The sequence below is a fragment of the Perognathus longimembris genome, chromosome 12, assembly GCF_023159225.1.
Source record: "Perognathus longimembris pacificus isolate PPM17 chromosome 12, ASM2315922v1, whole genome shotgun sequence".
Lineage (NCBI taxonomy): Eukaryota > Metazoa > Chordata > Mammalia > Rodentia > Heteromyidae > Perognathus > Perognathus longimembris.
In genome coordinates this window covers 26,553,598-26,569,094 of record NC_063172.1, presented here as the reverse complement: position 1 = coordinate 26,569,094, position 15,497 = coordinate 26,553,598, and the positions used below count along the sequence as shown (strand labels likewise).

The following is a 15,497-nucleotide window of genomic DNA, read 5'->3' as shown; positions in this document are numbered from 1 at the left end:
CAAAGGGGCATGATCTCCCTGATAAATGACTGTTAAGATGGGGTGACGGAGAGACAGTAGAGACCAGGTCTGTGAAACCAAAAACCTCTTGTCAAATGGTATTTCCCACAAGTTTGGGTCAGCGACCCTACATTATGCAACTAAAACCAAACAACTACTCAACATCTAAAGGTCAAAAATTGACCTCTCAGTGGATCACAATAGCTCAAAAGCTATGTATGTAAGTTCAAATAAGACGATTGTCGACATACTGTCTATTGTAGACATTACATTTAAAGACCTAGGCAAATTTTCTTTGGCGTAGGCCACGAGGCTACTGTATATGTTCTTGGTACCTTGTACATTGTATATATGTCTACCTGACCTAGGGAAGGGAAAGAAAAACACGGTGTAAGATAGCACAAGAAACGTACATACTGCCCTACGATGTAACTGTACCCCTTTTGCACAACTCCTTGTCAAAAAATTTTTGTTTAATAAATAAGTAAATTAAAAAAAAAGACAGAAGAAAAAGAATTAGTAGCCCATGAATGGCTTCAAGAGATGATACTTTTTTTTTTGCCAGTCTTAGGACTGAAACTCAGGGCCTAGACTCTGTCCTTGAGCCACTTTAGTCACTGTGCTATTTACATATTTTTCTGAAACATTTGTTAGAGATAAGAGTCTCATAGACTTTTGTGCCCAGGATGGCTTTGAACCATGGCCCTCAGATCTCAGCCTTCTGAGTAACTAGTATTATAGGCATGAGCTACCAGTTCCTGGCCCAGATGACACTTGTTAATGTTACACTAAGGGTACTCGCTGTCTACAATGAGTTGACATCACTGTTCTCTGTCTCTCTCTCTGTCTCTCTCTGTCTCTCTCTCTCTTTCTCTCTCTTTGTGTGTGTGTGTGTGTGTGTGTGTACACACATGCACATGCTTGCTTCTCTGTGTACGTGAGAGATTCTGTGTTCTACTCAAGTGAGCAGGTGGAACCTGACTGCAGTACAGACCAAGGTCCTGCTCCTAGCACAGGATTCACGCCTGGTTTTCCTCCTGCCTCTCATCTCTCTGCAGGTTCTTTCTCCTCCCAGCTCACAGGTAGTGTTCTTAGAGTTTGCTCTGGTGAGTATTGAAGGTCCCAGAGACACTTTCAGGAAGAATGTGACATTATAACTATTGTCATAAGAACATGTAAAATTCTGTTCACTCTCACTGTTTCAGACAGGCATACTGGAGCTTCCAAGAGGATATATGACTCAAGGAACCAGATAGAATATAAAAGCAGCAATAAGAATCCCACCATAGCTGGCATCGTTGGGCGCCCTCCCCCCACCCCGCAAAAAAGAAAAACAACAAAAAAGAATCCCACCATCTCCCATTAAGCTGGATGATTTATATTTCCAGCTCCTATCCTTCTTAGTATGAGTCACATATCACTTATGCCAGCATTCAACCAGATGTATTTAAAGTCTCGATGAAGCTGGATGCTGGTGGTTCACATCTGTAATCCTAGCTGCTTGGGAGGGTGGTTCTAAGCCAGCTTGGGCAGAAAAGTCTGTGGGACTTGGGATAACAGTTCAGTAGTTTTCATTTAACTGGTGGGGGTCTCCACATAAGCCCCAATTTCCCCTACCTACCTTCCACTTACCTGCCCATCACATCTTTTCCTGGATTCAGGGCAGGTGTTTTTCAGTTCTTCCAGCTTTGGGCATTCTATAAATTCCAAAGCATGCTTTTTATATTACTCATAAACACATTAGGTGACAGTGTCCACAGAAATAAGAATCACTAATATAGCAGACTTAGAAGGAAAAGGGAGCAAGAAGATGTCTATAATAATTCTGATAATTCTGTATTACCTCTTTTTTTCTTGAGATACTTATTTCTTTTTTCTTTCTTTCTTTTTTTTTTTTTTTTTTTGGCCAGTCCTGGGGCTTGAACTCAGGGCCTGAGCACTGTCCCTGGCTTCTTTTTGCTCAAGGCTAGCACTCTGCCACTTGAGCCACAGCGCCACTTCTGGCCATTTTCTGTATATATGTGGTGCTGGGGAATTGAACCCAGGGCCTCATGTATACGAGGCAAGCAGTCTTGGCACTAGGCCATATCCCCAGCCCAGTTACTTATTTCTTATTGTGCATCTGGGCCTCCTGAAGTTTCTCTGTCTGGTCACCAGTTAATTTCATTCTGTATTAGATAATTTTGGGTGAGGTGAAGCTATGTTTCGTTTTCTCTGCCCTGTACTAAAACCTTGCAAGTGGGAAAGATTGTTATTAGAGGTTACAGTTTCCATGAGCAGGTCTCAACTTTCTAACAACAAAGCAATTGCCTCTGTAACACTCAGGTGAGATGGAAGAAGAAATAACCACAGTTAGTGGGTGAGACTGGAGATTGTGGATGCCTTTTGTAAACCTAAATGTTTGGGGATGCAGTTCCAAAAGTCCTGCTTACTTAGGCTTCCTTTTATTATAAAACAGGCAGTTCTTTGTACCTTGAAAGAGACACACAGGCTGCAAACAGTCATCTGAACTGCCCAGAAATAACTTTAATCTTTACCACTTGCAAACCCAGATCTCCATGGTGAACTATTTTTCTGAGGAATCTTACAATACAGAGTCTGTTCAGAGAATGCTGATTGAAACAAACCTCTACACACAGGGCATAATGAAAAGGGAGAAGAACAGCACAGCTTCTGGTAACTTAATAAGAAGGAAGAAAATTTGACAGGAAATGAAAGACAACCCAAGTTGGAAGCATGTAGCATGCAGTGACTCAGAATAAATGAGATATAATTCTTCCAGGTGGAATAGAACAGCATCTGCCCTCAAGCACTGCAAAAAGACTTCAACGTCCAGTATTATAAGTTGACAGAAATTTAAAAATTCATGAAAACTGTTCTCACCATAATTGCAAGCTCTGGGAGTGTTGGTTGTTATTCACCCGTGATTTAGTATCTATCTTTTCCCATCAATTTGTATTCTCTAAAGATTATACGAATTCTTGCCACAGTGAGTGGCAAAGGTGTTGTCTATCAACTCAGGGTATGAGCAGATTAACCATTTAGTGCCAATCCCAACTGTCTGGTGATCCACATATTTAAGAATGTGGATGAAGCCACCACACTATTAGAGTTTCAGACTATACCACAGTGGAGGGGAGAGTTTAGTCCTACTTCTCAGGATGATTGGTGCCATTGCCCTCACATCCATTCTCTCTGCTTTTGCTCTACTCTGACTGCCATAGTCTATTTTCCAGGCCCCTCTGGCTAGTCTTGACCAATCAGGGATAGAATAAGACAGAAGCCAGATATTACTCATTTTTCTTCTCCAGGGCAGATGGCCCTGTCTCTTTTGTTATTTCAACTTCCAGTGGGCCAGGCCAATATGGTTCCTTATCTAATTGGACACTAGTTTACACTTATTGCCAATTTGTCTGTTCTCTTTTTAGTTTGTGTTCTGTGTGGACAGCTAGTTTCTTATACTAAATTATCTTTTTACATACTCAGAGTTGTTTCTGTTTACTGACTGGACAGCAGATAATGCAGCTGATATACAAACCACAGGGCATTCTTGAATCTTGACTTATTTTTTATTCTATGTGGAATAACTGATTTATGAAGTAAAAATAATTGCACTGAATATGTCTTGAGTATTCTTTAAGAATCAGGCATTGTGCTAAAGCAGAACACTACCAATTGATCTTCACACAGTCCTATGAAGATATGATCACTATCTCCATTTGAGAAATTTGAGTTTCAAATAGATTTAAAATACATTGCCTAACATCATGCTGATTCAGTGTTTTAATCAGAATTAAACCAATATCTATATAAGTCCGATGCTCATTTCAGCTTCTCTATTTTATATTCTTGGAACATATTATACTTGTGAAAGTTTTGGATGAAAGTCCAATATATTAAAGTCCCCTTCCTTGAGTGATAGTGAACCTGTGAATAGAATCTACATCATTCCCATGATTGTTCTATATTACATGGCAGAAGGAATCTTATAGATATAATTAAGTTCCTAATCAATTGACTTTGAATTAATCAGAGGAGGTTATAGTGGCTTGTGTTTGGACATGCCTGTAATCCTGGCACTTGGGAGGCTGAGGCAGTAGGCTCTTGAGTTCCAGGTTAGCCTAGACTGTATACAATGTACTTGGGATTCCAAACCCACTAAAATTGCAAGATGGTAAATTTGTGTTATGATAAACTACTGTGTGGTAATTTGTTGCAAAATAATAGAAATGTAATATAACATACAAGAAGTAGGTTTCATTAGTAATAGAGTGTACAATAAGAAATATATAAGGTTATTTCCCCCATGGTGTCTTCAAGTGGTTCTTGCTCAGTTTGCATAACACACTAGTTATTTGGGTAAGCAGACGAAGTCAGAGGGAAAGAGTTGTCGTTTCCCCCTGCCCCCACTTTTTAATTTTTTTTTTACCTAAATGTAAGGATTAAATTTAAGAAAAGAATACGTGTGTGCTTGTGTGAGTGTATGCTCACGTGTGTGCACACAAGCATGCATCCTCACTGCTTGGGGCGGGGACTTGAACTCAGGGCTTGGGAGCTGTGTCTGCTTTTCCCCTCAAGGCTGGCACTCTACCCCTTGGGCCATAGCTCCACTTCCAGTGTTTTGGTGTTGGTGGTTCAAAGCCAGTGGATGCTAACACGCGTGCCTGTGACATATTAATTTAGGAGGTGCTATTTTTGCTCCTCACTTCGGAGGCCCCGTCTGGGTCTCCTGATGGTAACCACCGGGCTCCCCGCTCCCCTGCTCTCCTAGGTCCCCCCGCCCCGAGGGTCCTGGAGGGCGGAGCTGCGGCGTCTGGAGGGCGGGCCGAGCTCTGGTCCGCCCCGCCCCGGGCTCAGGGGTGGGGGCTCCGGCCTATTACGGGATGGAAACCCCGGGTCTCCAGGGGGCGCGCGTGAAAGGCGCATTGATGCAGCCCGCGGCGGCCTCGGAGCGCGGCGGGGCCAGACGCTGACCGCTCCACGGTCCAGGCTCGCTCGCACCTCCGGTCTCCTCCTCGGCCTTTGCCTCCTGTCCCTCACTTCCCAGAGCCATGCGCCCCCCGGGCCGCGCCGCCTCCCCACCCGGCCTGCTGCTCGGCCCTCTCCTCCTGTTGCTGGCGCTGCAGCTGCCCGCGCCGTCGAGCGCCTCGGAGACGCCCAAAGGGAAGCAGAAGGCGCCGATCCGGCAGAGGGAGGTGGTGGACCTGGTGAGTCTGGGGGTGCCTGCTCTCGGGATCGGGGGTCCGGAAGCGCGAGGGCGGCCGTCGAGCCGCTGCTGGTGACCACGGCGGTGCCCACGCGCGCGCGGGGGGCGGTGGGTGTGCGAGGCGGCTCGCGTGCGGCCCCGTGCCGCGCTTTGTCTGGATCTAGGCGGAAGGAAGGAGCTGAGGTACGCGTGCGGTGCATTGGAACTCGAAGCGAGACCCTAATGCGAGGGCCATGGGGCATGGGTGGGACGCCCCACGATCCTTGGATGCCTCGAGGTCCAGGAAGTCACCCAGTCATTTCTGGCCGCACAGGAGGCCACTGTCGAGAGGGAGCTAGGATGAAAAGAGTAGAAACGGGTGACGGAGGGGTGGGGGCTCGGTAGGTTAAAACGCGGGCCCCGGAGAGACCCCGAGCCCGCTGATCATTTTGGGCCCCAGCCAGGGCTGTGCAACGTGTCCTTTGTTGGAGTGGCCACGTCTGCCCGAAGGAGCGAAAAACCCACAACGCAGCCGTCCAACTCTTTGTAATTTGAGGACTGTGAGTCACGTTGGGTCATCTTCCTGGGCTGCAATTTAACTGCTGGCCATGACCGCAGTTGGGGCCAAGAACGGTTCAAAGAGTTTGGAAGGGGCACTGAGGGGACACACTCTCCAAGGACAGATTTCGTTGGTTCTGTGTGGGCCATTTGGGCAAGCAAGTGGCTACCAGGTTAAAAGTGTGGCAGTGGAGGTACAGGAGTAGACAGTCTCCAAGTGAGCAAACAAAGTAACGTGAGTGTTTTCCGAAGGACTAATCTTTGGGGGGGGGGGGGGTTGTTTGCATTAAACTCTTTGCCTCTAAAAGTCAACAACCCCGTGGAGGGGAGAGAGCTTCTCTGTCCTGTGGCAAGAGGGAGCCTTTCACGCATGCTGTAGTCCTTGGCACATTATGAGCTTCCATTTGCAAGCCAACTTCATATGTTTGACAGGCATTGCAGGATATAAGACAGGGAGCATTTATTGATTAAAAAAAAAAAAACCTGTCACATTTGTGAGGCTGCCATTCTAAACTAATAAGCCAAGTTCCCTGGCAGCTAGTTTTAAGCTGGATTCAAAAAGTCCAGGGAAAAAGAATACATTTATTCTTGCCATTTCACACAGTTTTTTTTGGTGCAATGGTATATAATTTTGTTCCACAAAATCAGACTCTGTATTCAGGGCCACCGTTCTATTTTAGGTGTTTAAGTTGTTCAAACTGTATGAAATGAGTACGGTTCGTGTGCAGTTTGCATTTTATGAACATGTATTAAATACACAAAATATCCCTTCTAGTGAAACTAGCAATTTTCCTCCCTCTATGGAACAGTACCTGTGGTTTCCCACAACGCCAGCCCAACATGGAAAAGTTTACTGTGCAGCCAGGCTCAGGTGCATCCTGTAGATTGAATGTGGTTTTGGTGACAGAAAAAAAAACACACACACAAAAAAAAACTACAGTCATTGAGAAAAGGTTTACAGATTCTGTAAAGCAACTTCTTTGTATAGATCTTTCAAAGCCTTTCTTTCAAGCGGTCACCAAGTTCTGCCCCCTGGTGGTCAGTAAAAGAAACTTGGGCGGGGGAGTTTAAGCTTCCACTCACATTTCATTTTGTAGACGTTTATTGATGCTTGTAAACGTGTTGAGCTAGTGGATGAAGGCATGTAGTAATTCTGGAACCAAATATGATAAAGTTCTGTGGTCTCCAGAATCGTTTTTAGCTGAAAAGGTAAATGGAAATTCGCAACCGTGACACTATTGACATTTTGGACTAGATAATTCTTGGTTTGGGGGCCTGTCTTGTGCATTGTAGGAGGATAACAGCTTCCCGAAGGGTCTCTGCCTACTTGATTCCAGAGGCAATCTCCCCAACCAGTTGTGGTCACTCTAAAATGTCTCCAGACATTGCCAAGTATCCTTTAAGGGACATAATTGCCTCAGTTGGTTGGCAACCTCTGATAATATAGGAAAATAAAACAGCCTATGTAGCATCCTGTGTACAAAAAATAAAGAATGCCAAGAGATGTGTTATTCTTTCTTCTCACTTTAACATAAGAAATAGTTAAAAAGTCTAAAATATACCAAACTGAACTGTTTTGTACCTTTGCATATTCTCAAAGATTTCTGCAATTTTAGCTATTTTTGTTACTGTTTCTGTGGTGATAGGTAAATAATAGCACTTTCATTTCTTACAACAAGAAAAATGACAATGTCTAATTCATAAGAAAATAATTGACCAACACAGAGATCAAGTTGGTATTATGAGAAGTAAATTGTATATACCCTCCTTCCTTCCTACACAATTATTTGTAGGGTTTATAATCCAATTGTGTCCGATCCCAGCTAGAAATCTTTCTTTCTTTCTTTCTTTCTTTCTTTCTTTCTTTCTTTCTTTCTTTCTTTCTTTCTTTCTTTCTTTCTCTGTCTTTCTTTCTCTCTCCCTTCCTTCCTTCCTTCCTTCCTTCCTTCCTTCCTTCCTTCCTTCCTTCCTTCCTTCCTTCCTTCCTTCCTTCCTTCCTCTCTCTCTCTCTCTCTCTTTCTCTCTCTTTCTTTCTTTCTTTCCCAGTCCTGGGGCTTGAGCTCAAGGCCTAGGTACAGTCCCTGAGCTTCTTTTGCTTAAGGCTACCACTCGAGCCACAGTGCCACTATTTTTTTTGTGAGTGGTTTATTGGATATAAGAGTCCCACATACTTTTCTGCCTGAGCTGGCTTCGAATTGTGATACTCAGATCTCAGCTTCCTGAGTAGCTAGGATTATAGGCATGAGCCTGGCTGAGTAATCTTTCTGAACAATACATTAAAAAAAGTTATTTGATGAAAATAAATCACTTGTCTCCTCTTTTTTTTTTTAATGTATGTTCTGGGGCTTGAACTCAGCACCTGGGCTCTTTTGTTCAATGCTAGTGCCCTATCACTAAAGCCACAATTCCACTTCCAGCTTATTTTGGTAGTTAATTGGAAATTAACATTGGGGAAAATGTGTGTGTGTGTGTGTGTGTGTGTGTGTGTGTGTATGTATGTATGTATGTATGTATGTATATACAAAACCTGAGCTGACTGGTTTCTGTGTGCTGGCCCATGGATTTGCTAATGTTGTATTCAAATCTGGACACTCTGGGTAAAGTCCACTCTAGGAAATGATTACATGGGCTGAGAGTCACTGTGTCATGCTAGTCTTGGGGTCACTTCTCACCCCAGTGAAGCAGGGAAGTACAAATAGGAGGACTGTAATTTAGACTGGGCCCAGGCATGAAAACAGACCACATCTCAAAATAATGAACAAAAAAAAGAGCTAGTGGAGTGGCTCCAGTGGTAGAGCACCAGCCTAGCAAATGTGAGGCCCTGAATTCAAACCCCAGTATCACCAAAATAAATAAATGAAATAAAAACAAAAGGACTGGTGGTGGACCTCCAGTGGGAAGGCACTTGCTTATCATGCTCTGGATTCAGTCTCAGTACCAACATTAAAATTATATAAAAAGAAAGGTTAGAAGAAAATGAAACAATAATAAATTACATGGAATACAGTTTGGAAAACATTTATTTAAAAATCATATATGCTTATAATGAGCAGTAGAAAGGAGCAGATAAATGAATACTTTTCCTTATCTTTGATTTGTACAAGTTGGTGATGTTCGTGCATAAAAGCATGAAGGAAATCATGACGTTCTAAAAATAATTTCTAAATTATTTCTCTACAATATGTAGAGCAGTGACATGTGGTTTGAAGATACTCTTGACCAAAGAGCACAAAATGAATACAATTCTAAGCATATTGAGTCTTTGAATGCTAAGTAATCTGTGTTGTTTTCTCCTTGTCTTTGCACTGTAGTATAATGGAATGTGTTTACAAGGGCCAGCCGGGGTCCCAGGTCGTGATGGGAGCCCCGGGGCCAATGGCATTCCAGGAACCCCTGGCATCCCAGGTCGGGATGGATTCAAAGGCGAAAAGGGAGAATGCCTAAGGGAAACCTTTGAGGAATCCTGGACCCCAAACTACAAGCAGTGCTCATGGAGTTCTCTGAATTATGGCATAGATCTTGGAAAAATTGCAGTAAGTAGAGACAAAATTTAAATGCCTTCATATTTAAACGTTAATTTTTAGGTGAGGTTTTATTGTTTTCTTTTTTTTTAACCAAGACTTCAAACATAAAGCAGTAGATAACATGTGACTTTTAATGTAACATAAATGAAAAAAAGGTTGATAACAGAGTTCATTTCACAGAGTTCCATCAAAGTCGAAGTCTCCTTCCTTACAGGGAATCTTTCTTCCTCTGTGAAAGTTAAGTGTTTTAAGTATGTTGGGGAGAAGGGTAATTACGTGTAATTCACAATATAATTTCAAATTCTTTATATTAAATTGAAACGAGAATGCTACATTGAACGATGTTTCTCTTTTGGCAGGAGTGCACATTCACAAAGATGCGTTCCAACAGTGCCCTCCGAGTTTTGTTCAGCGGCTCACTTCGGCTAAAATGCAGAAATGCATGCTGTCAGCGTTGGTATTTCACGTTCAATGGAGCAGAATGTTCAGGGCCTCTTCCCATTGAAGCCATCATTTATTTAGACCAAGGGAGCCCTGAACTGAATTCAACCATTAATATTCATCGTACTTCTTCTGGTATGTGAAATTGTGACAGTGAGGACTGTACCTCATCTGGCTAAGATGAGCTTTTAGTGTCACTGCCTCGTGGGTCATTAGTCTGCTATCAAAGGACCTCTAATAAGTTTGCAGGGCACAATGCTCTGCCCTCGGCTGCACTTGGATTACTTGGGAAGCTCTTTGACATGATTGGGATGCCTTGGCTCCATCTCTGACCAATTGACTTAGGACAGAAAAGCAGCAATGAGGACTTTCTTGTCTCCTAGCCCTCTTTTTAATTAGATGAAAAGTAAAACACAAAACTCTCCAGCCCTTAGAGAGATGGAAGTGTTTGCACTTGAAATACAGTCTCTAAAATAAGGGAAGTCTATGGGAAAGGCATGTATCTCAAAATCTAGATGTGTAAGACTCTGAGTTTGATCCCCAGCACCACAGAAAGGACAAATCCAGACATCACATATAAAATTTGATTAGGAAGTGTTATATTTATTGATAGTGTTAATAGAAGCAACTAAGCTTTTACGATATTTTCTTTAAGATGTGTGTTTGTAACTTTCTGTCATGGACCCTTAGCTCCAGGAACCATGACCTTTACATGCATATACTTTATACGTTATTTAGCAAAACATTTTGTATGTATAGTATGGAAACATATTTGATATGATTCATTAGATGGAATGTCACAAATAATCTCTAGTAACAGGTTCCATAGTAATGTGAGTTAAAGGTTACTTCTGGAACAGAATCATTTCCTCTTGCACACTGATACTCTTTCTTGAGGGAAAGGAATAGCATATTAGGGGATGGATAGCTTAAAACCTTGGGTGTGCACGAGGGGTTAATGGACCTTGAGTGCACGGTGTTTCCTGGCAGTCTAAGAGAAAAGCAAGTTGATAACTAATCTTACATTTTATGTGCTTAACAAACTGCCATAGTCCATTATCACAGCCAACATTTTAAGTTCATTTGTTCAACAAATGCTATTTGGTTTGTTAAGGTTCAGGAAGTGAACATTTGACTTGCCCTGGATGAGGCTAAAAACCCTTGAGTCTCCCCATCTTGTCTTATGTCCTAGAACTGTAGGGTATGAACGAGTTTCCAGGTCCCAAAGGTCAAGGCCTTGGAAAAACATGAGCACTGTTGGCCTTTTCACCTGACATGGTTGTGAGCATACGAGATGAAACAGTCATGGGTCCAGTGCTCATTTCCCCAGCTTTGGCAGAGAGCTGATCTAGCACTGGTCCCTGGATGCTGACATAACTGATGACATAGCTAATGGAAGCAAATTGTTTTAGATTTATATCCCATGCTCAGCTTGAACTCTATTAAATAGGAACCCTAACCAGTCTCACACTACTTCTTTTTCTTTCTTTCTTTTCTTTCTTTCTTTCTTTCTTTCTTTCTTTCTTTCTTTCTTTCTTTCTTTCTTTCTTTCTTTCTTTCTTTCTCTCTCTCTCTCTTTCCTTCCTTCCCTCCCTCCCTCCCGCCCTCCTTCCTTCCCTCCCTCCTTCCCTTCCTTCCTTGTACTGAGACTTGAACTGAGGGCCTGGGTGCTGTCTTTGAGCCTTTTTGTGCTTAAGGCTAGTGCTCTACCACTTAAGCAAGAGCATCACTTCTGGCTTTTTCTGAGTATTTTATTGGAGAAAAGAGTATCATAGACTTTCCTGCCTGGGCTGGCTTCAAACTGTGATCCTTAGATCTCAGCCTCCTGAGTAGCTGGATTATAGGTGTAAGCCACCAGCACTGGCTTTGCCAGGTTCTTTAAGACTGCCGACCTATAGTTTTTTCTTCCTTCACACAGATATTAAAAGTAACTTGTTTTGGAGTTGGAGGCATTTCTTAGTTGGTAGAGTGCTAACCAATGAAATGAGCAAAAGCATCAGGTACTGAGTTCGAATCCAGTCTTAGACCTAAAAAAAAGAAAAAAGTAACGAATCTCTTTGCTTACTTAATGGCAACTTGTGGGGTTTTCTTTTCTTTCTTTTTTTTTTTTTTTTTTGCCAGTCCTGGGCCTTAGACTCAGGGCCTGAGCACTGTCCCTGGCTTCTTTTTGCTTAAGGCTAGAACTCTACTACTTGAGCCACAGCACCACTTCTGGATTTTTTAATATATGTGGTGCTGGGGAATCGAACCCAGGGCTTCATGTATACAGGGCAAGCACTTTACCACTAGGCCATATTCCCAGCCCTGGTTTCCTTTTTTTTGGTGTGGGCAAAGATCTTTGGTAAGATGGAATGTAAGTTATTTGTTAGCATGTGAAAGTTCAGAGGATATATTAAAAACTGCATTAACTATAAAGCATCAACAATTGACAAAAGTTTTCTTGATTTTCTTTTGCTCTTAATTTACTAAATAAATTCTTTGTAAAATAAGATTTTCAGATTGAGGGGCTGGTATGATTATGCTAGAGTTTCTTTTAATATAAAAGTTCATCTATCTTCTGGAATAGGGTCAGGTGTACAGATAAGTTTTAGGAAGGATTTTCTTAAAAAAAAACAACAACAAAGATGTTCACATTGGTTTAAGGGTCTTCCAAATTTGAGTCTTGGATTTTAAAAAAGGTAGCATTTAATCAAATAAATTGCTTTTTGGTTTAGCCTCGCTCACTCTATAAACAAATTCTGGTCTTATGTTTGATACTTGTAAGAAAAATGGCAGTTGGCTGGGAATATGGCCTAGTGGTAGAGTACTTGCCTTGTAAACGTGAAGCCTTGGGTTCAATTCCTCAGCACCTCATATATAGAAAAAGCCAGAAGTGGCACTGTGGCTCAAGAGGTAGAGTGCTAGCCTTGAGCAAAACGAAGCCAGGGACAGTGCTCAGGCCCTGAGTTCAAGCCCCAGGACTGGCAAAAAAAAAAGAAAAATGCCAGTTAAGTTTATATCATAGGACACACACACATATACATACTCATCCATCCATACATATATCTTTAAAAAATCATTACTAGTAGTATTTTGCCAGTCCTGGGGCTTGCACTCAGGGCTTGAGTACTGTCCCTGGGTTCTTATTTTCATTTATTTATTTATTTATTTATTTATTTATTGCTCAAGGCTAGCACTTTGTCACTTGAGTCACAGTGCCACTTCTGCCTTTTTCTATACATGTGGTACTGAGGAATTGAACCCAGGACTTCACGTATACGAGGCAAGCACTCTACCACTAGGCCATATTCCCAGCCCCTTGAAATTGTTTATGTGAAATAAAAAACTATGACAAAACTCTTATCAGATATTCAAAATTTTATTTTGCTTTACCTTAATTAGAATTCAAACATGGCTTTCTGAAGTAAATGCAAAGGGAATGGTTTGGCTCACTTTGGAACTGTGACTGTTGTCTCTGTTTTGCAGTGGAAGGACTCTGTGAAGGGATTGGTGCTGGATTGGTGGATGTTGCTATCTGGGTTGGTACTTGTTCAGACTATCCAAAAGGAGATGCTTCGACTGGGTGGAATTCAGTGTCTCGCATCATTATTGAAGAACTACCAAAATAAATCCTTTCTCATTCCCTACCTCTTTTTAAAAATTTTTATATTGTTGGATGGTTCATTTAAAAATCATTTATATATACATCTGAATGAAAAGCTATACGTTTACAGACCAAAGTGTGCTTTTACACTGTTCTATGATTTTCTTTTAATTTTATTTTTTGCTGTTCCTGGTGCTTGAACTCTGGACTTGGGCACTGAGTTCCTTTTTTCTCAAGGCTAGTGCTCTACCATGAGAACCACAGAGACACTTCTGTCTCTTTCTGTGATTAATTGGAGATAGAGTCTCATTCTTGCCTCGGCTGGCTTTGAACCATGATCAGCCTCCTGAGTAGCTAGGAGTAGAGACGTGAGCCACCAGCACTTGGTCTAGTATGAATTTTCACTTCAAGTCAAATACTACCAGGACACTTTTTTTCATATTGTCCTTTCCTGAGCTTGTATTTTGTAATGTCATTGTGGTCTTAGTTTTTCTTATTCTTAGTATTGCATTTAAAAATATAATAGTTACTAGTCTTTGTATAAGTCTTTATATAAATGTTTAGAATTGTTTTATATCCTGTCTGTTAAATAAAAAATTATTTCTAACAACTTTTCCATCTTTAAACTAGTTGCCACGAAGATTGGAGTTTCTGGTACTTTTTTATCTAGAAGGTTGACCATAAATGTAATTTTGCATTTAACAATTTGTATGTGATTTCAGTACACATGTAGTATGGTTTCGTATCAAGGGTGTTATTTGTTAAGAGATATATCAGAATTTTATTTATTTTATTTTATTTATTTTTTATTTTGGCCGTCCTGGGCCTTGGACTCAGGGCCTGAGCACTGTCCCTGGCCTCTTCCCGCTCAAGGCTAGCACTCTGCCAACTGAGCCACAGCGCCCCTTCTGGCCGTTTTCTATATATGTGGTGCTGGGGAATCGAACCGAGAGCAAGCGCTCTTGCCACTAGGCCATATTCCCAGCCCATAGGAATTTTATTTTTATTTAAAAAGAGTAAAAAGATGTGGATTCTGGTGTCTAATTGCTTACCATTTAGTAGAAAGGTCATATATACACAAGAGGTAAGTGTTGAAGTGTAGAACAAAGTAAGCATAATCATTTCTGGTCAGGGTGATCAGAAAGAAGGCAAGATTTTTTTTTTTTTTTGGCCAGTCCTGGGGCTTGGACTCAGGGCCTGAGCACTGTCCCTGGCTTCTTTTTGCTCAAGGCTAGCACTCTGCCACTAGAGCCACAGCGCCACTTCTGGCCATTTTCTGTATATGTGGTGCTGGGGAATCGAACCCAGGGCCTCATGTATATGACACTAGGCCATATCCCCAGCCCAGGATTGTTGTTTTTTTTTGTTTTACTGGTCCTAAGTCTTGAACCCAGGGCCTGGGCACTGTCCCTGAGCCTCTTTTTACTCAAGGCTAGCACTCTATTACTTGAGCCACAGCACCACTTCTGGCTTTTTCCAAGTAGTTAACTGCAGATAAGACTTTCCTGCATGGGCTGACTTCCAATTTCAAACTTCACATTTCAGCCTCCTGAGTAGCTAGAATGACAGGCAGAAGCCACCAGCAACAGGCAAAGATAGGTATTTAATACGGATGAAGTTAAGTAAATTCTAGGCTTGAATTGGAAGTGCCAACATAAACTGACAAAGTAATTTTACCTTAAAACTAGACACAATGAAGATAAAGTCCTCTAATTTTGCCTACTGAAAAAACCTAGGAAAAATGGCAGTCCAGCAATGCCCATGTTGTAATCCGTGTATTATTTTTACTAAAAAGAACTAAGGACCCTGAAAAAAAGTAGTTTTTAGCACTTGGGCAGTAAATGAACAGTATGAGTTTGGAATACCTTGTCATATTAGAAAACAAGGCAACTATGAAATACTACTGAAAAGGACTCAAGAGCCAGCTTGCAGTGGCATCAATAAAGATAACTGCAGTGGTTTGAAAACATGAAATGTTTACATGTACAAACTCATAATATATTAAAATTAATTGGTCACCTTGTAGGATGCCAGCAAATCACCTTGCTATTTTCAAAACTGGTAAATAGAACATTTACTGTTCCTTCTTTATGTGGGCTCTATCTGGATAACCAAATTGTTGATGTGTATATTGTGTGTGTGTATATTACACATAGTAATATGCATCATAGTAACTGTACAGTAACCCCACCTTATTCGCAGATTT

At 41.6% G+C, this 15,497-nt stretch overlaps 1 protein-coding gene across 2 annotated transcripts; it reads left to right on the top strand.

Moving 5' to 3' along the window:
* The first annotated feature begins 5,051 nt into the window (after window positions 1-5,051).
* Window positions 5,052-13,440, top strand: Cthrc1 (collagen triple helix repeat containing 1). Of its 2 annotated transcripts, XM_048358466.1 has the most exons (4): window positions 5,052-5,207; window positions 9,055-9,276; window positions 9,627-9,843; window positions 13,174-13,440. In XM_048358466.1, exons 1-4 carry the CDS (start codon window positions 5,052-5,054, stop codon window positions 13,314-13,316), a joined length of 738 nt encoding a protein of 245 aa, XP_048214423.1. In that variant the 3' UTR covers window positions 13,317-13,440. The 2 variants fall into 2 exon arrangements, with proteins under 2 accessions (XP_048214423.1, XP_048214424.1); XM_048358467.1 differs by lacking the exon at window positions 9,055-9,276.
* The last annotated feature ends 2,057 nt before the right edge of the window (window positions 13,441-15,497 follow it).

Excerpts from the sequence above, each read along its gene's own strand:
- Cthrc1 (XM_048358466.1), top strand. The coding sequence starts at position 5,052 with ATGCGCCCCCCGGGCCGCGCCGCCTCCCCACCCGGCCTGCTGCTCGGC. Across the intron at positions 5,208-9,054 it reads AGAGGGAGGTGGTGGACCTG|TATAATGGAATGTGTTTACA; the intron begins GTGAGTCTGGGG and ends TTTGCACTGTAG. Across the intron at positions 9,277-9,626 it reads TAGATCTTGGAAAAATTGCA|GAGTGCACATTCACAAAGAT; the intron begins GTAAGTAGAGAC and ends CTCTTTTGGCAG.